The sequence below is a fragment of the Carya illinoinensis genome, chromosome 11 (assembly GCF_018687715.1).
Source record: "Carya illinoinensis cultivar Pawnee chromosome 11, C.illinoinensisPawnee_v1, whole genome shotgun sequence".
Lineage (NCBI taxonomy): Eukaryota > Viridiplantae > Streptophyta > Magnoliopsida > Fagales > Juglandaceae > Carya > Carya illinoinensis.
The window spans coordinates 45,335,983-45,362,148 of record NC_056762.1 but is presented as its reverse complement, the minus strand read 5'-3'; the positions used below and the strand labels follow the sequence as shown (position 1 = coordinate 45,362,148).

The 26,166-nt window shown below is 38.5% G+C and overlaps 1 protein-coding gene across 2 annotated transcripts in view; it reads right to left on the bottom strand.

Annotated features, from left to right (window-relative positions):
• Positions 1-24,408, bottom strand: part of LOC122282106 (chloride channel protein CLC-f) — a 28,810-nt gene extending 4,402 nt beyond the window's left edge. Inside the window, exons 1-3 of one of the 2 annotated variants that reach the window (XM_043094062.1) lie at positions 23,597-24,406; positions 22,448-22,850; positions 18,430-18,624 (exon numbers count right to left, since the gene is read on the bottom strand). In XM_043094062.1, the coding sequence (XP_042949996.1) occupies positions 18,430-18,624; positions 22,448-22,850; positions 23,597-23,989 (991 nt within the window). In that variant the 5' untranslated portion in view covers positions 23,990-24,406. Of the gene's footprint in view, positions 1-18,429; positions 18,625-22,447; positions 22,851-23,596 lie in introns of both variants that reach the window. The other variant, XM_043094063.1, reaches the window with a different exon arrangement.
• Between the last annotated feature and the right edge of the window lie 1,758 nt (positions 24,409-26,166).

Genomic DNA, 26,166 nt, shown 5'->3' with positions numbered 1-26,166 from the left:
GCACCACCATAGGCATAATGGGACCATCTTCCATATGGATGCAATTTGAGAGCTGCCCTGAATGACTCTCCAAGAAGCGAGGAGGTCGCTTACCTTTCTCGGCATCACCCAAGCAAGTCCTAACCGAGTAAAGACTTTTTTTTTTTTGATAAGTAATAATATTATATATATATATATATATATCAATAGGATTAACCAGGTGCACTGGACGTATACAAGAAAAACACCTACCCATACAAGAGAGCCCCTAATGACCCATAAGCCCATGAAAACCTACCCAAAATACACCAAGCCCGAATTGAAAAACTATCATTACACCTCCCTGACCCCATCCCTAAGACTTTGTAAAACTAATCCTCTACCCGAACATCCCACTATGAGAACATCTTCACAAAGCCCTCCCTTTAGCCTTCCCTCGACTTGAGCTACCTCCCTTAGCATTTGATTGCCCATGAAAGATTCTTTAACTCCCTGCTTTTCTTAAGAGACTAACTTATAGCCGGTGTCTCCTACAAGTGATTTTTATCGGAGACAAATGGGAATGTAACACATAAGGGGTTGATGAAAAACCCAAGTCTCCGCGTTGCAGGGCATAACCCCCCTCCCCCTCTCTCCCCTTCCCTCTCTCTCCCTCACGAAATTCCTACCCCGAAATCACATCTCTCTCTCATTCCCTCTTTCTCCGTCAAGGATGTTTTGTACCTGGGTAGTTTCACGTCAGGGGGGTTATGATACCTAGAAGATACAAGTCGACTTCATCAATTGTAAGAGACACCTAAGTGGATTTATAAATTTACCATAGACCTAGATGTAGAATAATACCAACGTTGTTTCCTTTCCCAATCGCTCTCCCTCATCACTCTCAAATCTCACTACCTGCAAAAGAGCTCTCTCTCCTAAATCATTCTTCATTGATCTTTCTCTCTCCTCAACAAACATGTTCATGTTCTCTCTCTCTCTCTCCCTCCCTCTCTTCCATCATCACCCAACAAAAAAAAAATGTTATACCCAACAGCAACCACGCTAGGAGCCTCCAATGAAATCTAGATTTAGATGTGTGTTTTCACACAAATTTCAATTCGTCAAATATCAGAGCAAAAAGATCAATTTTACGTACCAAAACTTCTAGGTATTTTCAATCTTTAATTTTCTTTAAAAAAAAAAGAAAAAAGAAAAAAAAGGAAACTTGCATGTATGATTGGAAGTAAGCCAATAAGGCTTCTGTCCAAGCCCTTATCTGAGAAAAAAAAAATAAAGCCAAGAAGAATGTCAGTCCCAAAAGAAGCTCAAGAAGAGCTTATACATAAAGAGCTTATATTGTTAGCGTTTTTTCATTGCCACCGCTGCAAACCAATGGTCTTGAGGAGACTTGGATTAAAGCTCAAATCCTGGAACAAGCAGCCAATTAATTGGATTTGGGTAAAAGGGATTGAGACAAGTACGAATGTTGAAGGGGAGAGATGTTATTTTGGGTTATGGAATTCGTGAAGGAGAGGGACAGAAGGAGAGAGAGGTAGGGAGAGAGAGAGAAGAGAGAGAGAGGGGGGTCGGGAGGGGGATCTCCTGTGGCGCAAAGACTTGGGTTTTACATCAATTCCATATGTGGCACGTTCCCATTTGATTCCGATAAAAAGCAATGGTAAGAGACACTGGCCCAAAGCGCTTCTCTTTCTTAAACTTAGATTTGGTTTCAAGCGCATGGCTCCCCTCAATTGCAGTGAGTAGTGCTTTAAATTGGTTTTCATATTCTCCCTGTTCTCCATATGAAAGTCCCAGGGTTTGAAGAAACCCGTAATCTTTATTTAGAATCCAATCCAATGTTGAACCCGCTATATCGTTAATTGGAGGAAAAGAAACCAGGGGAACAACATTATCCTCAACCACAGTACCCAACTGCACTGTCGACTCTAAACCTTCCCCCACACGAGGCACCAATGACAAATCGATAATTTCCATCCCACCAAAAGGTTGCTCGACAGCTATATGATTGTTGTCCCCTCCATCTGTTACCATTACAGGTTCCTCCCCTCTATCAACATTGCGTGTATTTGCTCCACCCCCTCGACGATCCTTGCCGTGCCACTTTGTCTGACCCTACTGCTTCCTCAAGAGGGGAAGCACTACCTTCTGTTACCCCGTTTGCATCTTCTAAAAGAGGCTCAACTGTTTTTTCCAAAAAACTCGAGACCTTGGAGGGACCCCCGTCTTCAACTACAAATGAACCCTGGACAGAAGGACCAACTTCATCTACAACTGGTGCCTAAGACCCTACAGCTCCCTCAGAAGGCATAGTGACACTAGCATGAACAAAGATGCCAGTGTCCAACGACCCTATCGTTGACACACCCTTTGCCTGCACACTTTCCGGCACACTTGTACCCACGACTAGTTCCAGCCCCTTATCCACTTTAGTCATTAGATCTCTTACATGATCCATAACTCCCTTCAATTGAGATTTGACATCCCACAAGACCCCATCCAACTCTCCCAATGTCACCTGAGGTCTTTTGTCCCCTAAAAGTGCCTTGCCCTTTCTTTCTACCACTGAGCTGATCTTGGCCTGACTACCTCCCAGTGACCTCAGCACTCTTGCGTATGAAGCACCTTTGATTGAGGAAGGTCTTCCCACCGATTTTCCATCAACAAACTCCCCACTTCGAGTAGTGGGTTTGGATTCAATGACACTTAGAATGGACTGCAGAAAGCTTTTCCATCCAATGCCATTTGCGCCCTCCAGAATCACCAACAAACCTTTCCTCCTTCCATTTCGGAATTCTGAGAGCTGCAAAAAACTGCCCCTTGCATTAACATGATGTTGAATGCTAAAAACTCCATTACCCATCCTTAGCTCTCTGAAGAAACCTTCATGGTAGTTAAGTTCTAAACAATCCTCAATCCCCTTAGCCTCCCACGAAGCTGTCGTTCCCCCTAGACACATGAACTTAGCTATCATTTTGTTACGTTCAGAAATACAAAAGAAATTTCCTCCCTTTTTCGTAAAAATGAAAGTTTTTTATTCCACTTTCAACCACCTCTCACCTTCCAACTGGGATGAAACTGCATCGTGCTTCATCGTCATTGCCAAATCCCACTGCAAAACTGTTCCCACCGCTCCCGCTTCATCCTCTTAAGGTTAAAAAAAAAAAAAAAAAAAGCAGATCTATAGGAGGCCCTGAGTTAATGGAAACAGATAGAAACTTCTAGTCACTGGAGGATGACCGATGTTGGAGGCCCATAAAGTGGTCATCGGAGTCCGTCGAAACAGTCTATAGCGGTGGCTAGTGGAAAGGCTCATATCACAGTTCGCCAAAGGAGGTAACGGAAGAGCAACAGAAAATTCCCAGTCGCCAGAGAAGGATAGACGTCAGAGGCCCCACAACGGAGGACTGTCATTCAGGTCTATGGTGGTTTCAAATTGCAAGGCGATCAACGCCGGCAAAGAAGAAAAGCGAAAGTGTTCGCCGACTAGGAACCAACGCCAACGGCCCTCAGTGAGGACGCCAGGGCCCATCGGCCTCGTCTATGACAAAGTCATGCAATCTCACAAAGTGGTAGATGGTCAACAAACTCTTTTTACACATACAACGCCAATCCATGACTATGATTCGACGTTTCTTTAAGTTATCTTAGAGTGAGGATCTGCCCCAAATAAGTTGTCCATACAAACAATGTTGCCTATAGAGGTGCCTTCATCTTACAAATGCTCTTCCATGAAAATGGATTTGTGTTGTGTGTGGTCATGGCTTGGTAGAAAGAAAGGACTGTGAATATTCCTTACTGAGAGGGGCACCAAAAAATCTTATCTTACACTCCCCTTGACAAACGGGTCACAATGTCAAAAAAAATAAAAAATCAATTTCCCAATCTTGTGCTTCTCTGAGGAATGTAACATTCCATTTAGGAATACCATCGGAGATGATTAGTAGGTTGGCAATCGAGGCTTATTTCATCTGTGCTAGACCATGAACTTGTGGATGAGTTTCCCTTAGTGCCCTATCGCTCCACCATACATCATGCCAAAACTTGACCTTGGATCCATTACCCACAATAAAGCGGATATTTCTTCCATATGTATCCTATCCTATTTTTATATGCTTCCACAGCCCCACTCCATAAGGCCCACTCACCTCATTAGAACATCATCCTCCCCATGGTTCTCCATATTTCAATTCGATGATTATTCTCCACAAGCCCCCCCCGCCCCCCCCACACACGCGGTGTTTGTAGTGATATCTCCATAACCATTTGCCAAGCAAGGCTTTGTCGAAGGATGTTAAGTTCTGAATACTCAATCCTCCTTTCATGGGAGAGCATATTGTGGCACATTTGTGATACCCCGTATGACAAGGATAAGGGTAGGTGTATGGGATCCCACATTATTTGGGTAGGAAAAGTTCTTGCTCTTTATAAAGTTCCAATGGGGCTCTAATTGTATCATTGAATAGTTCTTTTGGAGTATTGGCCATGTGATTTGGGCCTTTCCAGTTACAAATGGTATTAGAGCCTATCCCAACAAGAAATATGGGACTTGAGCCGTGTCGCTTATGACGAAAGGGCCCGACGAGAACGTTAGAAATTTAAGAGGGAGAGATTGTGATACCCCATATGATAAGGATAAGGGTGAGTGGTGTATGGGATCCCACATTGCTTGGGAATGAGAAGTTCTTGCTCTTTATAAGATTCTAATAGGACTCTAATTATATCATTGACTAGTCCTTTTGGAGTATAGGTCATGTGATTTGGGCCTTCTATTGGGGGCGTTACAACATTTCACCAAGTGAAATTTAAACTTGTCATTGGAGTTTCTCCATGCGATGAGCCACCTTGACGGAAAGTGGAAATAATGAGAGGAAGTAAGTTGGCAAATTGGGGAGAGAACTTTTTATTAGGGTGACCCTACTACCTTTGGATAAATACATCCTCTTCCAACTAGCTACTTTCATCTCCATTTTCTCTAGAACATCCCAAAAAAATTTCGACTTGAACCTAGCACCCAACAGGAGGCCAAGATATTTCATGAGCAACTGCAATATCTTGCATCCCAAAATAGAAGCCATACTCTCCACATTAGGAACATCCCCCAACAACGCTATTTCTGATTTGGCCAAGTTCATCTTCAACCCTGATACAGCTTCAAAGCATAATAGGAGAGCCCTCAAAACTCGAATTTTTTCATGGGTGGCCCCACAAAAAATTAAGGTATCATCGGCGAATAATATATGAAACATGTTGAGCGAGCCAGTAATTGCCTCCCCCACTAAGAATCCAAATATGAACCCACTCTCCATGACACCTAAAATTATCTTATTAAAAGCATCCATCACAAAAACAAAGAGTTGCAGAGAAAGAGGATCACCTTGTCTCAATCCTCGTGAACTTCTACAGAAGCCTTTTGGCATGCCATTCACCAACATAGAGAAACAAGCCGTAGAGATACAATGATGGATCCAAGTACACCATTTCATACCAAAGCCACATCTCTCTAGCATGTAGAGTAAGAATCTCTAGTTTACATGATCTTAGGCTTTTTCTATGTCCAGCTTGCACAAAAATTCCGGCTCTCCTGAATTGAGTCTACTATCCAAACATTCATTGGCAATAAGTACTAAGTCAAGGATTTGCCTAACTTTGACAAAGGCATTATGAAGCTTCAATATTTAACCTCTCCAACACCTTGCTCAATCTATTCGCCAATACTTTGGAGAGAATTTTGTCATCCCGCTCACCAAGCTAATAGGACAATAATCTTTTACCTCTCAAACAATGTAGGATTTTAATCACCAACCTTCTATACTCAACTGGATGGACCATCCACATCTTTGAAGACATGCTTAGGGGTTGTGTAATGGATTTTAATGGCAGTTGGTCCAGTATTTGCCGCTAATAGAGTTTACATACAACAATAATTACCAAAAGAGTACAAAAGGACCACATATAATCCTATATGAGCATTAAGTGTCAATCACCTCACCATTGGGATGAGGGAGAACAAAGGTCACTAAATCCAAAATCATCCAAGATATATATATATATATATAATGCAAATTCATCCAGGATATATGTGAGAACATTGCTATCATATAGAAAATTCTTGTAGTGCGACCGACAACAGTACAATTAAGCCAATTACATAAAAAAGTAGGCCAACATCAACGAGAAATATCTGTCATGCATCTCTTCCTTTGTGAATGGCACTGAACCACAGTGTCTCAACAAATCTATCTGGAAACTGCAGCACAGCTAAAGATTATTTTAATATTTTCTTTCTCTTTCTTCCTCACATCTCTCTTCTCTTGTAAACTCATCTTTATCAAAATCTTTGTTTTTCTTCTCTGCCTCTTAACTCAATTTCACACCCAGCGGGTTTAGCAGCAGCATCGTGTTGCTTCTGTCACGTACTAGGTTTGGCTTTCCACCACACTTCTGTCACATGGTGTTGTACAGAAACAACAAAATCCACCAAATTGTGCATATGCAGCCAATAAACCAATAGCACTCCAACTTGCCCTTCTTTCAAGAATTTCTTGACCTTTGATGTTCCTTCTTCTAACCATTCTCTTCTTCTTAATTATTTCTAATGTGGTTTTTTTTTCCTACGAGAATTTTAGCCAATGGAAGGAAGGGAGCAGCAGGCTGTAGTAACTGCAGAGACCAAAAATGCCACTCTTAAAGAGATTTGTTACCCTTTTGATAAGATGGACAAGTAGTTTTAGAGCAGAAGGATAGAAATTTTTGCTTTTGAAAGAGTTATATCCTTCTCAGGAAACAAACACAGGGCTGATGGGGATTTCAGACCATTTGGTAGCAGTTAATTCGTGGGATCCCCAATAAAAAATAATACTATAATAATTTAGGGAAATGATTAACTTGTCCAATGTGAGGTAAATTTCAAATGATTATGCAAAGCAGCGAAATAGAAAAATTAAATTCTTTGGCTAAAACTTTAGCTAAAACAATGCAATGCTCTTATAAAAGGGACCTTAGAGTACAAAAAGTTAAAATAAAAATTGCAGCTTGCCAAGAGGAGATACCCTGCCAGCAATGTCATTTTTCCATTCCACAAAATAGAGCCGTAGGGGTCCAAGAAATTGTTAATACTCCAAGAACTGTCAGCTCTTTGTTCTCAAACTTACGAAATAGAAAAATTAAGTATAGTGATTGGAAATCACTTGTAGAGGCTGCTGCACCCTAGAAGTAAGGAAATCCTTTGATTTCAAGAAACCTTTCCTTCAAACTTTATCCAGAAACAAATCCGAACACTTTCCAATGAATCTATCCACATTTGCAACTCCATATTGCAAGCCTTAAATTGCAATCTTGGTTCCCTCTTGCTGCTTGCACTTACTGGCAAGAGGATTCTAGGGTTTTTCCCCAAGCTTCAATAGTAAAAGTACCAAATGTGTTTCAATTACTGATCCAGCCTATTTCAGTATCAATAAAATATCTTCTTACTTGTAAACAAAAAATTAGTGATCCAGCTTGATGATTCTGTTTCCTCTCACCGGTTAAACATTTTAACAGCCCTACCAAGTCTCAACAGAGTTTCTAGAGGTTGCAAATATTTGGTGCAATCTTGTCATACCCGAGTACCTAGGGCTTAAAATTGGCTTGAAATTAGAGTTTCTATTTTTCTATTTTTAGTAGTTTAGAATTTTATTTATTTTTGTATTTCCAGCTGAATTGACTGCTTTAAAGTGTTGATCTATTGTGTTAGTTACTGCTTTGGCTTTATTTAAGTGCTGATAAGGTATAGAAGTCAAGTAGATGAAAAAAACTTGCCAAATTAGATCTTAATAAGGCTTGTATGGGAAAAAGGAAAAGTTGCCTAAACTGGGACAACTTCCAAATCAGAATTTTAGTCTCTAGAAACCCTAAGGGCAGGTCTGCCATGCCTCTCAAAGAGCCTAGGGAATTTCCTTATTTGCAAATAGAAGTTGGGAGTTTTCTAGAATCCCTAAATACCTACTTTCATCAGCTTTAATATAGCCCAAGAAAACCACAACTTTTTCTTATAAAAAGGGCATTAAACATCTTCATTTCAGCTCAGCCATAATTCCCTCTTGATGCTACTATCCCTTTCAGAACACATATAATTTCATAAAATCACCACTTTGTCACCCTTTATAGAAATCGCATCTGTTGGCCTCCCTTTGGTGATCTAGCCAAGTTTTTTCAAGTATTTTCAATTCTTTTCATCAAGGTTCAAATTTAGATATATAATGACCTTTTTACTGTACTTCTACATCTTTCTTGAATGGTTTTTGGCATAAAAACAGTGCAAGACCCAATCTTGATTCTAAATTCATCATAAACACAACACACAGTCACTGCTTGGTGAGTACATCTTTCAAGTCCTAAAGGGTTCTAGGAGTTTACTCCATTGCTCAACCGCCAAACTCATTTCAATGCAAATTTTCTCGAGCAATCACCCAACAACTAGAATTCCTTTTTTTTTTTTTCTTTTTTTACATATCTAACATATTCCTCACTGTCATTCAATGTCAAACACAGAACCCTATGGCTATATAGTGCAAGAGGCTGATGCTTGTCAAGGAAACATAGGTGAAGAGATTCTGCCACTAGATATTGTTCATAGTTCACGCTTTTGAAGCTAGGTAAAAGACTGTTCAGACTTGTTTTTAACTTGATATGTGTATGATGGATTGATTTCAAGATTTTTGTTACTGAGTTAGATTTTATGCAGGTAGTCCAAGAATATAAAAAAATGGTTTCCTTGTGTTTTCAGTTTAAAAAGTTTCATGTTGACCTGATCACACCAAACATAGATCGTAAAACAGATGAGTAATGAACGAATGGTAAACTTCCCTTTCTTGAATGGGCTCCAAAGGATCTTGCCTCCGCCTTTGATTCTTGGCCTGGTAGAGTACAATAGCTTGAAAAGTTCTGTGATAAAGTACCTGTCCCAATCCTGAGAGGTTCTATAAAACTTGATGTGCCATCGAGGGGAACTGCTTGAGATATCCAGAAGATCTGTTACAGAGGCACCCTGCTTCCGCACAATCCCATATAACTCAGGAAAAGACCCCTTGAGTACCCTGTCACCACATCATTGGTCTTGCAAAAATTTCACCCTTGACCATCACCCACTTCAAGACAACTACACCTTGAAAAAGTCTCCCCATTCCACTTCTAATGTTTTTTCCGCAAACCCACCCCCATGAGGTCCATGAACCTCATTGGAACCTAAAGTCACCAATTACAAGGGTATATTTACTGGAAATTCAAGCACATGCCCTTCATAAATCAGCCATGAAGCTGAATGTGTAGCAGTGGACAGCAGCCTTAATGGCTCAAGCCAGTGACTCTAGGTAATCTCTTTAGAGACCTATCAATTGTAGAATGGTTGCAGTTGAGTGGTGTTGGTTAGTGCATTCGAATGCATGAAAACAAGTCAGATGGAAAATACTCGCTAAATTGTAAGCAAGTTAACCAATTAGGTATGAATGTTATAGCTTATGATATGAAAATTATGAAAAAGGGAATGATGAATGCACGTCATAAATGTTTATATGTTGGACATATGATGAAACCTGGTACCGATGCAAAACTATTAATGAAGGGCGTAGAGAATGTGTGGACCAACTGAATGACTTTTTTTTAATCGGTACAGGGTGTCCAAGAACAAAGTCCCTAAATGAATTTTTTTTTTTTTTTTTTTTTTTTTGTGGGCATATTTGGTAGTCATACTATCATTTTCCTATGCCCCAATTATGAGTTCGATATCATAAATCTTATGTTTGTTGAACTTCTATACATGCTATCCAGGATAAATGCAAACTGAATTTCTTTGCATTTTTAGTTTTTTTAACACAAACACACAAACTTCTATACATGTCTAATGGAATGTCACAATACACATCAATGGTTGAATAGGAACTTGTGCATTATTTGTCAGAATAATAACTTGTATGTATGCTAGCGTTCAAGAGAAGGGAGTTTAGACCACTGCAAAAATTTCAGTACCACAAATTTTAGCAATTGCTGTTTGGGATTTCCTTGAGTCATTACTTTAGAACCCACCACATGTATTTTATTTCAGCCAATCTACCCAATCAAGGGTCGTATTCTCTATCATCTCTGTTTATCATTTGCTTTGTTAGCTGTCTCTAAACATATTTTTCCATTTCTAGCATCCCAGCCCTTTTCTTCAGATTAAATCAAAGGCAACCTAATCTTGTGCAATCAAGTTTGGTGCACAAAATAAAACCGACTGAAGCAACTTTCTTGTATATTTTCTCAATAGCTGTCACTTGCACATCCTTCAAATGTTCACTCCTCTTTCCTATTACCAATTTATAGGTAACATAAATTTAAATGAGATGCAAAAAGATGCCATCCCAGTACATAGGAAGTATACAAGAAATCACCTAACTAGTAAAAGGAAAAAAGGAACTAAAAATTCTTGAAAAGTCAAAATAGAAAAAGCAACTATTATGACACGAATTTTGCAATCCTCAAAACTATGCTCATTTTCTTTCTCTATATGCACACCACAATAAACAAGATTGGATCATTCTCCATAATAGCGTGCACTGACAGTTACTTGAGATACCCACTTGAGAAGGCATAATGCAGTCCATCCCAAATAGACCATAGACCATGCTCCACAAAAGATAGCAACCTCGCAATACAAAAGACGGTCATCCACTGTTTCACCTTGCTTCTTACATGCAACATGATCGATCACTCCAATGTCCCACTTCTCTTCACATTATCCATGGTAAGAATCTTCCTTAAAGCCATTGGTCAAATGAAAAAATTCTCTCTTGAATCATATAAAAATGACTTTACTTCGACCACTCATTTCCTAGATGGGCCCAAGCCATTTTATCTTCACCATTGCATCACCCCTACTCAAATACAACCAGTGAAATACAATGCGAAAAGATCCACCTCCTAGTTATTGGCCTCCCTAACAAAACTTACACACCATTGAAGAGAATTGTGCAAGAGTTTTTTTTTTTTTTTTTTTTTTTGTGGTAAACAAATTTTATTGATCAAAAGAGTAGGCAAAAGCCTAAGTATATGGGATATATACAAGAGCAATGCATAGGTATGCTAGTTTAGTGATACAAGGAATTCATGAAAGGTCATGCCATGAAAATCAATTACAAGAATCGTGCAAGAGTTGACAATGATCCACCACACAAGCATCCTTAAAAACAAGAGAGAGATTACAAATAACTCCAAGAAAAAAAACCTTTGACAGATTGATTACCACGCGAAACATGATGCCAAAAGTAGATTTTAGACCTATCACAAATCTAGTAAAGTGGAAAAATGTAACACCCCACTCTCCACAGTTAATAATAAAGTTAGCCTTTTAAAGATCTGGGGAGCCAGAGTGCTACCACTGACCTTGACTTAAAAATTTTTTCTTTTATTTTGAAAAAAAGTGCCAGGTACAAAGATTTAAAATTATTCTGTATTAAAACATTGAGATCATAAGACAGATTGCGGGAAGCATTTATTAAAATTTATCAAAGTTCGTGCCATAAAAAATCATAACTTAAAAATCTCTATACATGATCTAGGCCACTATCACGCTTCTCTGGACTAAGCCTCGTCCTGCAGCTCTACTTTCATAAATATTCTGACCTGGGGTGGTTTAAAAACATAAAAACAAACTAATATGAGTCGATGACTAAGTAAGAAACCCATCATAATATAAACATACTTAACATAAAGTTTTTCATAAAATATTTCATGCTGAGAATTTAAAATCATAACTGTTCATACGTATGCTATGACATTCATGACTTATCTGAATTAACTGACTTGTCTAGCTGACCTGAATTATCTTATTGTTCTGACTGACCAACACACTTAACCCTGTGTACAAGGTTGTGCACCAGTCCCACATCTTGTGATCACAAGGGGAACCGCTGATCTGATCTGATAAAATACTATGGTGGACCACACTTGAGTCCGTGGCTTGCACATCCATGTAGACTACATTGGTAACATGCATCTAATTAGCTATTCTGAGCTTATCTCACACTTGACCTTATGAAAGCTTACGTATTTTATGCAACATGAGATGCATGAGATACATAATACATATATAACTCTAATATGAGGAATGAAACATGATGAATGACATGCTTGTAAATATCATGACATGCGTAGTACATAAACACTGGCTTCCAAAGAACTGGCTTTAATAATAATAATAATAATAATATATAATCAGCTAATGTATGTTAATCCTTATTTATGATCAAGCTACTTACCTTGTAATGTTGCTTCCTAAAATTTTCGAGAAGAAATCAATCATGGTGCGATAGAGGGATGACAATGGTTGTGATTAGGAGAGAGGAAGAGACGATGGTGGCCTTGTCATGTTTCATGGTGGGGAGATGAGGCTACAGCATGCTGAAGGTAAAAAGAGAGCTAGAAACAAAAAGCCTAGGCTTGAAGAGATAGGTGTACGTACAATGCATGAGACTATTTATGGGATGGTATGGGTTGGGTTTAGGAATTTTAAGGTAAAAGGATTCTAAAATTGTAATCCTAGTGTGTTTGAAATTAAAAACATACTCTATTAGTTCATTTAATATAGGTTGGGAGTGACTGAGACTCTGTAAGGAACTTCAATCAGTTATGATTTTAAATTGAAATAAATTTCTAATGGCAGATCTTTAAATTCTAAAATGAGTCTAATTCATTCAATAAATATTAAATGGGATTTAATCTAGTTATTGAGCCTAATTAAAATTCCTAATCAACCTCAATAATTCATAGCTTGTAGGCTTATCCAATATAGCCTATTAAATATAATTTAGCCCCAGTAAAATTACCAATATTCCGACCTTAGAATTATTGAGCGGGATCATTATAAACTCTCCTCCTTATAAAAATTCCGTCCTCGAAATTTGGTAGACCTCATATAACTTACATACTTATCCGCCACATACTTTTTATGTCTCTTTTAAATCCTCGATTCTTTAATCGAACCTAATATTAAAAAATTGTGACCGTCCCATATTTTAGTTCGATGCTTTACTAACCCTTTAGGCATACACGTTAGTATGCTATTTGTCAACCATCATACACTCCAAATTCAATACAAGCCTAAATAAGTATCAACCTTAACACTTATCAAAAGAAAGTATCAACCTTAACAATAGGATCGATTTAAAAGCCTAATAATAATTTCACCAAACCATTATCTTAACTCCACAAAATAGTAATTAAAAATCTCTATATAAAATAATACATTAAACTCTCCACATAAAATAATAACCTTATTTAAACAATAACACAAAACTCTACAAAGGTCAAATCCTAAATCTTACAACTTGTGCTAGGTGATAAAATCGCGTTACTATAAGATATTTACCGCCAATCATCATGAAATACCATACACCATACATAAATTTATGTCATGACTTCAAAAATCCTCTAAATTCATTCCTAATTTCCTTAGATAAAACTCCACAAAATAATAGACTATTTACTCATGAACATATGCACCATTAATCTTAAAAGCAAAACTTCCTAACCTCACCTTTAGCAACTTCCATATCTCATGCTCTACAAGTCTTTTATGTAATAGGTGCATCCGTCTAAAAATATATTTGAAACTTAATTATAACAAGAAAATAGTAATAGTTCAAGATACTTACTACATAGCAAGACATGCCTTGCGGAGACTTTGGCCTAGACCTTTTTTTTTTTTTTTAAAGTCTATAGAATCTTCAACCTGGCTCTTATACCAACTATAATACCCCACTCTCCACGATTAATAATAAAGTTATTCTTTTAAAGATCTAGGGAGCTGGAGAACTAACCTTGACTTAAAAATATTTTCTTTTATTCTGAAGGAAGCGCCAGATAAAAAGATTCTATATATAAATCATTCTTTATTAAAATACTAAGATCATAAGAGAGAGTGCGCGAAAGTATTTATTAAAATTTCTCAAAGTTCGTGCCATAAAAAATCATAATTTAAAATCTCTGTACATGATATAGGCCACTGTCACGCCTCCCTGGACTAAATCCCGTCCTGCAACTCTACCTTCATAAATATTCTAACCTGTGGTTGTTTAAAAGCATAAAAACAAACTAAAATGAGTCGATGACTCAGTAAGAAACCTATCATAACATAAACATACTTAAGATAAGGTTTTTCATTATGTTTAACATAAGGTTTTTCATAATTTTTTTTTCTAAGAAAGATTTTATTGATCTACATAATTAGGCAAAACTCGAGTACACAAGGAGTATACAAAAGAGAGCCTAATTACAAACTATGTGATACGGAAAGTAGCGTAAAAGTCATTAAAACTCGTTCCATTCAAAACAATGGAGAAGCCCAAAGCAACAATGTAAGAAAGAAAAAGTCCCTAAAACCCTCTGTAGAGCATTCCCTATTGTTGAAACAGCGGCCATTTCTTTCATTCCATGTGCACCACATTAAGCATAGAGGCACCATCTTCCAAATAGCTGCAATGTGGCGAGTACCCCGTACCCCTTTCCAGCATGACAATAAGTCAATCACCTTCCTAGGCATTACCCATGCAAGACCAAGCCTAGTGAAGATTTCATCCCATAAAGCCTTGATTGCTTCGCAATGAAGAAGTAGGTGATCAGCTGATTTGCTATCGTGCTTGCACATAGAGCACCAATCTATTAAGTAGAGACCACGCTTTCTCAACTTGTCAATAGTCAAAATTTTTCCATGGGAAGCCAACCAACCGAAAAATGCAACCTTGAGGGGTACATTGCTCCTCCAAATGCACTTCCAATGGAAGACATTGAAGGAGTGAGACGTTAATGCCTTGTAGTAAGAATGGACTGAAAATTTCTTGTTCCCTGTAGGTGTCCAAAGTAGTCTGTCCTCCCTTCCTACTTGGTTTTTCAGCGCATGAAGCCCACTGTAAAAATCAGCAATGTCTCACACCTCCCAATCCTATACAGCTCTAGTGAATCGCACGAACCATTGCAGAGAAACAGTGGAAATGGTCATATTGTCAACCACCAAGGCATCCTTATCAGCCGCAATTCTATAAAGAGAGGAGAAAGTGTTTTTCAAAGTCACATCACCACACCAAATATCATGTCACCATTCCCCACCTCTAGTCTAAAATTACCAAGTCTTCCCATCCATTCCAAATGGATTTCCAAACTCCCACACCATACGCCCCTCTTACCTCATTAGAGCACTAGCCACCCCACAGAGTCCCGTATTTAACGTCTATGATGTTCCTCCAAAGGGCATCCCCTTCCTGATGATACCGCAAGAGCCGTTTTCCAAGAAGGGCCTTATTGAATGTTCTCAATTTTCTGACCCCCAACCCGCCAAAGGACAATGGAGTGCATACTTTATCCCATTTAATCAAATGGAATTTTTTTCTCATTCTCTAACCCTCTCCACAAAAAGTCAAGAAAAATCTTCTCCAATCTATTCGCCACTCCTGCTGGCAAAGGAAATAACGATAAAAAGTACATTGGAAGGTTAGATAACGTACTATTGATTAGTGTGATTCGTCCACCTTTAGATAAATATATCATCTTCCAACCCGCTAGTTTTCTTTCAATTTTCTCAACAATCCAACCCGCATTGCCTTGGATTTGTGGGGAGTCCCCAATGGAAGTCCCAGGTACTTCATAGGCAAGGAGGACTCCTTGCAGTCCATGATATCAGCCACTTCACTTAAATTATTGACCGAGCCAACTAGAACTATTTCAAACTTTGAAAGATTAACCTTAAGACTAGAGACAGCTTCGAAGCAAAGAAGAAGGGCTCTCAAAGAGAGAAACTGATCGGGATCAGGCTCACAAAAAATCAGTGTATCATTAGCGAAGAGAAGATGGGATACTGTCAAGCTACCATGCGGGGAACTACCCCTAGAGAAGCCCAAGATAAATCCCCTGTCCACCACCCCCTCCAACATTCTACTCAGTACATACATCACTAAAATGAATAAGAGTGGGGATAAAGGGTCCCCTTGTCTCAGGCCCCGATAATTATTGAAATTTCATAAAATATTTCATATTGAGAGCTTAAAATTATGACTGTCCATACGTATGCTATGACATGAATGACTTATCTGAATTAACTGACTTGTCTGAATGATCTGAATTATCTAACTGTTCTGACTGGCCAACACACTTAACCATGTGTGAAAGATTGTGCACCAGTCCCACATCCTGTGGCCACAAGGAGAACTGCTGATCTGATCTGCTAAAATGCTATGGTGGACTACACTTGGCTCCGTGGTTTGCACATCCACCCTGACTGCATTGGTACCATGCCTCTGAACGGCCATTTGATTAACTGTTTAGAGCTTATTTTACACTTGATCTTATGAAAGTTTATATGTTTTATGCAATGTGAGATGCATGAGATGCATGAGATGCATAATACATATATAACTCTAATATGAGGAATGAAACATGATGAATGACGTGCTTGCAAATATCATGACATGCGTAGTACATAAACACTGGCTTCCAAAGAACTAGCTTTAATAATAATATATATAACTAGCTAACGTATGTATGAACTTACAAAAAAAAAAACTAGCTAACGTTTGTTAATCCTAATTTATGATCAAGCTACTTACCTTGTAGTGTTACTTTCTAAAATTTTCGACATAAAATTGATCACGGTGCAATGGAGGGACAACAACGGTTGTGATTATGAGGGAGGAAGAGACGATGGTCGCCTTGTCGTGTTTCATGGTGGGGAAGATGAGGCTACAGTATGCTGAAGGTGAAAAGAGAGCTAAAAACAAAAAGTCTAGTCTTGAAGAGGTAGGTGCACGTACACTACATGGGACTCTATTTATAGGATGGTATGGGTTGGGTTTAGGAATTTTAAGGTGAAGAGGATTCTAGAATTGTAATCCTAGTGTGTTTGAAATTAAAAACATACTCTAGTAGTTCATTTAATATAGGATTAGAGTGACTGAGACTGTGTAGAGAACATCAATTAGTGATGATTTCAAATTGACATAAATTTCTAATGGCCGATCTTTAAATTCTAAAAAGAGTCTAACTCATTCAATAAATATTAAATAGGATTTAACCTAGTTATTGAGCCTAATTAAATTTCCTAATTAACCTCAATAATTCATAGCTCGTGGGTTTATCCAACATAGCCCATTAAATCTAATTTAGCCACAATAAAATTATCAATATTCCAACCTTATAATTATTGGGCCGGGTCGTTACAAAAAAACTCCCCCAAGCCATTTTAATGTTTTTCCAAAGATTAACCCCAAAAGACCCATTTACCTCATTGGAACCCAAACCTCCCATTAAGCTGCCATATTTCATTTCCAATAGCACCCTCCAAAGGCTCTCTCTTTCATATGCATAATGCCATAGCAATTTTCCCAAAAGAGTTTGATTAAAGAGAATCAATTTCTCACCCGTACCCCACCTTTTGCAACTAACAGACACACCTTGTTCCACTTCACAAGATGGACCTTAGGCTCTATCCCCATCTCTCACCCCCACCACCCCCCCAAAAAAAAAAAAAACTTAAATAACTTCTAATGTTGTTTGGCACTACAGATGGTGGAAAAAAAATACATAAAAGGTAGGCAAGTTGGATAGCAGCTCTTTGGGAGTTGTAAAGGACCATTGACACTACTAGTTCGCATTGAATATAGAGGTTTATCTTAGTAAGAAAGTTTATGTATGCTTTGTTCTCTCAAATTTTCATCCATGATAAATAAATCATCTTTGGAACGCAACGAATTGGTTTGAAACAAAAGTTAATATATGCTTAGTTCTCTCAAATTTTTATATATGCTTAGTTCTCGCATTCAAACTAAAGGAATTGGTTTGAATAGCCAATCTAACTGGTTTGTTGGCTTAAACCAAATAATACGCTAGTCTAACTGAATTGAGTTGAATAGGCTGATTCAATATGAATTGAACTGTTTTTTCAAGCCATGGTTATAAGTGGCCCCTCTCCTAGAAAAAATTTCACACCAATATGCACTTTGGACAGTCCAAAATATACAAAAGGGAGATAGTAAAAAAAATTCCAACCAAAGTGCAACAAAATTTTTAAATCTCCAATTACATGTTTGAGAAAAAAATTAGAGAGTTTAGGCCTATAGAAAGTACAAACAGAAATGGTATATCCCAAGGAAGGCAACTTTATTCAGCCCTATATGCATTAAACAGAGCCAAAACTTGCCAAGAATGACTTTAGTTTACCATGTTAATACATACATAATATGCCTCAGAAAATTAATACTTTTGCTTTTCTTTTCGGAAAAATTACCTACAGTTGTAATTACTTAAGAAAATAATCAAGGAGAGAAATGTATATACACCAATACAATTATCATATAAGCATATCAGAGAATTCACACGTGTAATCCTGTATCAGATGCATATGCTGAATCTAACAAGAAGGAAAATAATGAGGGCAACATAATCTACCAGCAGCAGATTTCAAGTCATATCCAGGCACCGTAAAAGCGGACTTCGTCTCGAGTAAAACATTTGATACTGTTGATGATATAACAGAGGCCAATATTATCATTGCAGTGGTAAAAGGAGGAGAGTTCTCTGCACGAAGAGGCCTTAAGACAGTTTCAATTGCAAAAAAACAACCAGCAACTGCTGCATTAAAACCTGGCAGAGAGAAAAGGTTGTAAAGAAAATTAACAACTTTAAGTCTTGAGATGAAAATGTGGAATAATATTAAGCTGGAAGATTAACTAGAATTTACCAAAATAAAAACATTTTTTGATAAGTTTAATAAAACAGGTAAACAAGCGTTGCCCAAGTACACAAGGAGTATGAGAACACCTATTACAAGTTAGGCACTAGAAATAAATACAAGAAAGTTATGAATAGTAGATCCATTGAGTACAATGACAGAAGCCCAAAGGAATGAGGTATGAAAACAAAAACTTCTACCATCATCACAAGAGCGCGCCCTATCCTCAAAGCTTCGATCATTCCTTTCAAGCCAAATGCTACACCAGGCATAAAGGAAGCATTTTCTATATAACAGCAAAATGTGGATTGCCCTGAAGGCCTTTCCAACACTCAAAAAGACCCACCACCCTCCTAGGCATCACCTATGTAAGTCCAGATTCACCCTCCTAGGCCCCCTTGCCACCTCACAATGAAGTAATAAATAATCCATAGGTCCACCACTTTTCTTACACATATAAAACTAATCCATAACAATTATTCCATGCTTTCTCAAGTTGTCCATGGTCAAGATTTTTCCAAGAGATGCTGTCCAACCGGGGAAAGAAAAAAAAAAAAAAAAAAAAAAAAAAAAAAAAAAAAAAAAAAAAAGAAGGAAAAAAGGGACCTTGGAAGGCACCTTACTCCTCCTAATGCAATTCCAAGGAAAAGGAGTCTAGCTCTAACAAGCCAGAGCCTTGTACAATGAAATTTTTTTTTTGATAAGTCCTTGTACAATGAACTTCATGATCCTAGAATAGGGAAGTGCACATGGTCTTCAGGGCGGAATTATGTAACATACGAACATAGAATAAGATCTTAGATTAATTCAGTTAGAAATTATTTATTTATGTTATTATTTTATTTATTTGTTAAATGAGATAATAAACCAAATTAAGTAGAATTTTAAAGAGGTTTCCTTTATCTTGTATTCTTTGTTTTTATCGGATGGATTTCAAATTCTTTTCAAAAAGATTCTGAGATTAGAACAACACCCAAATCAGATCCTATCTAAACTCCTCCTAAAGACCACGTAAATAAGAAACCTTTCTCCATAAAACCCCAATATATACTCAGACTCTTCACACACAAAAGATATGCAGAAAAACTCACACGCATAGGCTTCATTTTTCCCAACCACTTTCGTCGACCACAAAGGACGTCAGACCACCTCCCCACAGCAACAAAAATTGCCGACCAGCCCTACCCCTTCAAACCCACTCCTTTCCGGCAAGCCCACTGCCGTTCACCATCCTCCCCTCTCCCCTTATTCTGTCGGCTTGACAGATTCTCCCTCCAGCTCTCTCACTCCTTCTCTTGGGTCGCACCACCTTTCCGAGAAGGCCAATGGCGTCGCTGGTCACTCCCAACCACCTAGAGCCGTCGTTGCCTCATCTTCCTCTCGGTCACGAGCTATGACGTGAGATTTCGGAAACAGCGCTAAGAGGTAAATAGTATGATCATATAAATGTATGCGTAATGTAAATATTATAATTGGGTATGATAATATGATATGGTTTTGATGGTTATCTACGTTGCGCTAAGAGCCAAGTCAAGGTTAGATCACTTTCACGAACTTCTATGAATTACGATAATTTACATTAAAGTAAGCCTATATATATGTTATGCTATTATGGATTGTTGATTGATGGATTGAATGTTAATAAAATCACATGGAAGCCATGATATGATAATATAATAATTTAAGATAGGTATTCTATGAATTAAAATAGCCAGATCATGCATGCTTCATTCATGTAGTACTTAGACCATATATGCCATGTATTGTTCATGCAATAACTTAAGTCAAGCACATGTAATAAATAGCCAGATCATGTATGCCATGTTCATGTAGTTCTGAGATCATGCATGCCATGAAATGTCATAAAATGATTAAATCATGTTAGGCCATGTCATGCTATGCTATACCATGTACAAGAATATATCATGTTATGCCATGCCATGTACAAGAATATGCCATGCTAGAAAATTCTATGAAGTCCAAGAAAATTATCATTAAGAAAGATATACATTTTAAGGTAACACGGACCCAAGCATGTTTACCACAGTTATGCTAAGACGGTACCACGAACTCAAGCGTGGTTACCACAAGTTAAGTGAAACACGGACTCAAGCGTATTTCACTCCATGTCATGTAAGTTAAGTGAACACGAACCCGAGCATGTTTCACTCCATGTAAAGCAAGATAAGTGAAACACGGACCGTGTTTCACTCCATGTCAAGCAAGATAAGTGAAACACGGACTCAAGCGTGTTTCACTCCACGTTATGCAAGATAAGTGAAACACAGACTCAAGCGTGTTTCACTTCATGTTATGCAAGTTAAGTGAAACACGGACTCAAACGTGTTTCACTGCATGACAAGTTATGTGGTGCCATGGACTCAAGCGTGGTTCACCATGAAATAAGTATAATTCAAGATAAACAAGTTACTCATGCATTCACGCTTCATGTTTGCCATGATTATGAATGTTTCCGCTCATGTTAATCCATGAATGTTATATGAAAGTTATGATAAGGCTTTAAAAATCAAATTTATGCTAAGCTAGATAGTATTTTACGGTATGATGTATTATTTACTGAGTATTCAACTCATTTTTGTTGTTTGTCTTTTTGTTTTCTTCTATGTTGATTGCCACAGATAGTGATTATGATGATGCAGAGCTGGATGGACAGCAGTAGTTTTAGTATAAAGACTTAGAGATGAATAAGTGTCATTTACACAAGGATTAAGTTTTCTTTTATGTCATTTCAATAACTAGTCTTGTTTAAGACTAGCTCATGTTTTGCTTTATTCAGTTTCAAGTTTCAAGACTATTTATATCCTTTCAATTAAGTTTTTTCAATAAATGAGGTATTTCAGAATAATGAGTCTCTTTACCGGGCATTTTGTCATGTTTGTTAATAACGTCTCTATCCTACGGGAACGGGGTGTTACAAATTACCACACCAAACATTATGCCAAAATCTAACCCGGTATCCCCCCTCATCAACAACAAATCTAACATGACCAGCAAAACATCCCGCCCATTACTAATATTTTCCCAAAAACTCACTCCACGTGCACCCCTCACTTCATTAAAACACCAACCTCCCCACCCCCCCCCCCCCCTTCTTTTCTCTCCTCCATACTTGGAATCAATTACAGCCCTCCACAAAGACTCCCCTTCTTGGTGATACAGCCTTAATCATATCCCTAGAAGAGCCTAATTACATATCCCCAGGTTATGACCCCCAACACTCCACTAAAGATAGGAGAGCAAAACCACCTTGTCTCAACTAACCAGATGGAACTTGGCCTCCTCCCCAGTTCCTCCTCATAATAATGCTAAAAAAATCTTCTCCATCTGATTAGCCACACCAAAAGAGAAGACAAGGGGAACAAAGATACGAAGTACTTTGATTAGCCGCACCATAAAAATAAAAATTGCACGAAACATGTCGTTCCAAGATCACTTTGATTGCACCCCTAAGGGACTGAACTTATGACCTAATCCTCAATCCTTTGTTTATGTGGAATACATTCATATCTAATAAATTTTATCAATCAAAAATTTGAGTCTTCTGCTAATTCAAACTAAATAAAGAAACAGGAAAAAAAAAAAAAAAAAAGATGCACAAATTTTAACTATACGAAGTACTCGATAAAATATATATATATATCCTGAACTATAGGGAAAAGTCCAGAATTGCAATATCTCGAATGAAACCAATCCAAGACAAGAAAATCTACATACCCGAAGCAATTCCAGCAGCTGCCCCAGCTGCAACAAGTGCTATCTTCCTTTCTCGGTTGTTTTCCATCATCAATGAGAATCCGTAGGCACATGATTTTCCAATATCTACACTGGGGCCTTCAGGACCCAAAGAACAACCAGTACCTAAAGTTACAGCAGCCTGGATAGCCTTTATGGTGGGAAAGACTCCAGCAACCAAATCAAAACCTCTTCTTTGAGAGGAGCTTGATTGCCTTATTTGGTGCAATATTTCAAGTAAACCGTGCATCATGCCCACAGTAACACCTCCTGTGACTGGAATCAAGAGAATACGATGCCAGGTATCAGCCAATCTCTGCAAACGAAGCCAAGCAGCACCCTCATTTGGTGTACCAGCCCATGCCCATTCATGTATGACATGCACCTGGATGGCCACCAAGCTATCAGTAACTGTTAATAGAAAACTTCATGGAGAACAGTAAATGCCCCGAACATGCAAGAATGGGATGGTGATCATGCACTTGCATCTTAAATAATTTTTTTTTTTTTTTTTGGATAGGTAATAAGACTTGCATCTTAAATAAATGAGTGAATAACAAGGAAAATACTAAATTGGTCTTGCTAATTATTCAGGAGGAATGGTGAGAGCTTTGGATTTAAAAACTGGTGCAGGCAAGCTGCATTTGTTGTTTAAAAGTTTGATTTGAGAGATTTGCAAGTCCCAACCACGGACGGCAGCATCAAGGTTAAATCCAAATCTGCCATATGGGTTTTGGCTATCTCCTAGATCATAAATGAGACCATAACTGGAAAACAAAAAGTGAGGAAACCTCATCGATATTGCACTATTGTCCTGACTGCGTTCACAAATTCAGTGCATTATTATAGACACGGGGCTTAGTAACAAACGTTTTTTTTTTTTTTTATGGGTAATCAAGAAGTTTTATTCATAGCAGTAGGCAAAGCTCAAGTACAGATAATGAAAGCCTTAGCATATATCAAATACACATTAAGTATACAGCAAATAAAGTGAAATCCTATAATTAAAACAAGAGCGAGCCTATAGACTCTGGTCATATCAGATCCAGATGAAGGGGAAAATTTAAAGGAAATTAAGAGAATACATGCAGCAATAATAAGAGGAAAAAAGTAAAAGAAAAAAGAACAAACCCCCTTGTTAAAAGCAGCGACAAAGAGACCGGTGGCGAGGCCAAGAAGGCAGCCGATAAGGAGCAAAGCCCATTCGGGAGGGGCACTGTCGCCAAGGACGTCGTTAGCATCGGAAGCATTGAGATTATTAAGGTGATTATGATTGTCTAGTAATGCATGATGCTGATGATGATTAATATGATCTCTTATGTCGACGCGCTTGAAACTGTGGCGGCGTCCCGAGAAGCCTCGATCCAAATGCTTGAGCAGATCCTGGAAGGCACCTCCTCCTCCTCTGTCGTTGATGTTAGCGCTACGTCTCTCCTGAGCCTCCAACTCATCTTCGTCTATGTTATTTGAATTAGTAGGATTCGGCAAATGATTCTCATCGCTGTATTCTCCTCCTCCTGACATATTCTCTCACTCGCATCACCCACAAATAGTTTCTCCGATTTTACTTTTCTTCTTCGTCGAATGCGGTTTTTTCCTCCTATATGGGTTGATCCCTCGGGTCGTTTTCTTCCCCGCTCTCTCTCTCTCTCTCTCTCACAGTTTTCTTCACCCCAACAAAAAATAAAAAAATCAACTGTTTGGAAAAATCAAACAAAAGAAAAAGGTTTTATCAAACATATACCCTTTTTTCCGCTATTTTATTTCTCCATTCTTCATCCACGGGATTTGGCCGAGTTATCTCCAAATATTAGCGAGATATGGTCCCTCAACTCTCTGAAATTCATACAATAACCCCTTATTTGTCCAATCCAGCGAGATTTCACCCTTCCACTCCCCTCTTTTCCATCGTTGTACATCGTTAGCTGCTTCGACTTTCTATCACAATATAGCCCATCTCCTAGTGGGCTCATATAAAATAACCGTCCTATGACAATAATTTCGTCGGCCACATCAAAGTATATAGCGAACACCTGTTTTTTTTTTTTTTTTTTTAAACCCACTTCGCAATGGTCCATCCGAAGGTGAGGCATTAACAACCTCGACTAATACTCCGCCATGTCAGGAATTCTATAGAAATTACAATAGACTCATTACACTAGATAATAAAACATTATCTTCCCCTCACTGCCATTCAAAAATCAATTTGAGACCTTCATTCAGACGTCCTTCCAACATTATCTTCCTGTCGCCCACCGCCTCACGACACCATCACCAGTCCGTCGACACTAGTTCCGTCACCAGTCCATCGTCTGTCGCCCACCAATTAGAAGATTTGCTCAAACTATTTCCTCTTTCTCTCTCTCAAATTGTTTTTGTCTGGGCCTTTTTGGCAAAGTATCGAACACGATGCTACTTCCCATTGCTCGGCACTACTGGTGGCAACCCGTGGTTCACCGCTTCGCACAGAACCCTCCAACTCCAACGCATCATCGTGCACAATTCTGACAATCTCCTTCTCCTTCTTCTTCTTCTCTCTGGCTTTTTACCTTTTTTTTTTCAAATGGATTCAAAGGAAAAGAGAAGACTGGAGAGGTAAAACTGATCGATAGAAACCAATGGGCCCAAATTTAAGAAAATAAAATGAGTCTTTCTTTTTGATAAGTGAAAATAAAAAGAGAATTAATAGAGGATAATCACTTCTAGGGGATTGGAACTCCAATTGTGATTTAATATATGAAAAAAGGACTTCAAGGGGCTGTATGGAATCTGCATGCTTAAATGGAAGAAAATATGCATGATTAAGAGTAATTTCACAGGGAATGTCACCTGGGAGGGGTTGGGCAAAATAGGTCCAACGATTTTCTTGCCACCGTCGCAAAACAAAAATTCTTCTTTCCGTGAGAGAGGAGAGCGAGGGGATGAATTTCAAATCATCCGCCTGATGTGCAGCTGCATGAAATCTAACATGTGGTGTCTACGTGTCACTCATATGTTAGAAGGCTGTTATTTGAGAGATATTGGATTGACCAGTTAGAAGTTATTATTATTATTTTTTAGAATAACTTCAAACTAGTCAGTCTATCAATGGGATGTTGACACATAGACTCCCCATTCTAATTGTGATGTGCCTACATCCCACATGAAACTTGCACCTATTGAACCCACGAAACCCATCCTCTCCCCTCTCCCCCCTCTCTCCCGTCTCAGCTTCTCGTAGCAACAACCCACCGAAGTCATTTCCTGTCTCATCCTCTCACATGGATGTAACTGTCGCAGACCCTACATCAAAACCCAACCCACAGAACCTGCTGAAATCCTCTTCCCCTCCCCCTTCTCGCATGTCTAGGTCCCGGGTGTGCCTGGCTTAGTCTAGGGCTATGAGATGGTCAAGCTCAAGCCAGTGAGACAAAGGAAAGGTCCTCTTGAGAAAGAAGAGGTTGGGGAATAGGACTTAGAAGACAACGGGGACCAACATGACAGCAAAGGCCGAAATTAGAAGGAAGATAAAGCCTTGCATTTCAGTGGGTTTGTTTGTGTGTTTGAGTTGCAAGCGAGGGAATTCTAGTGGCAGAGATCAAGGTGGTGTGTGTTCTTGCTTTTGTGTATTTTTAGAGTGCGAGACTCCCAGAGAGAGGTTTCTCCCTTTGTGGCCGTCGATGGGCGAAGGAACTTGCAGTGAGCAACGGAATGAGCGGTGG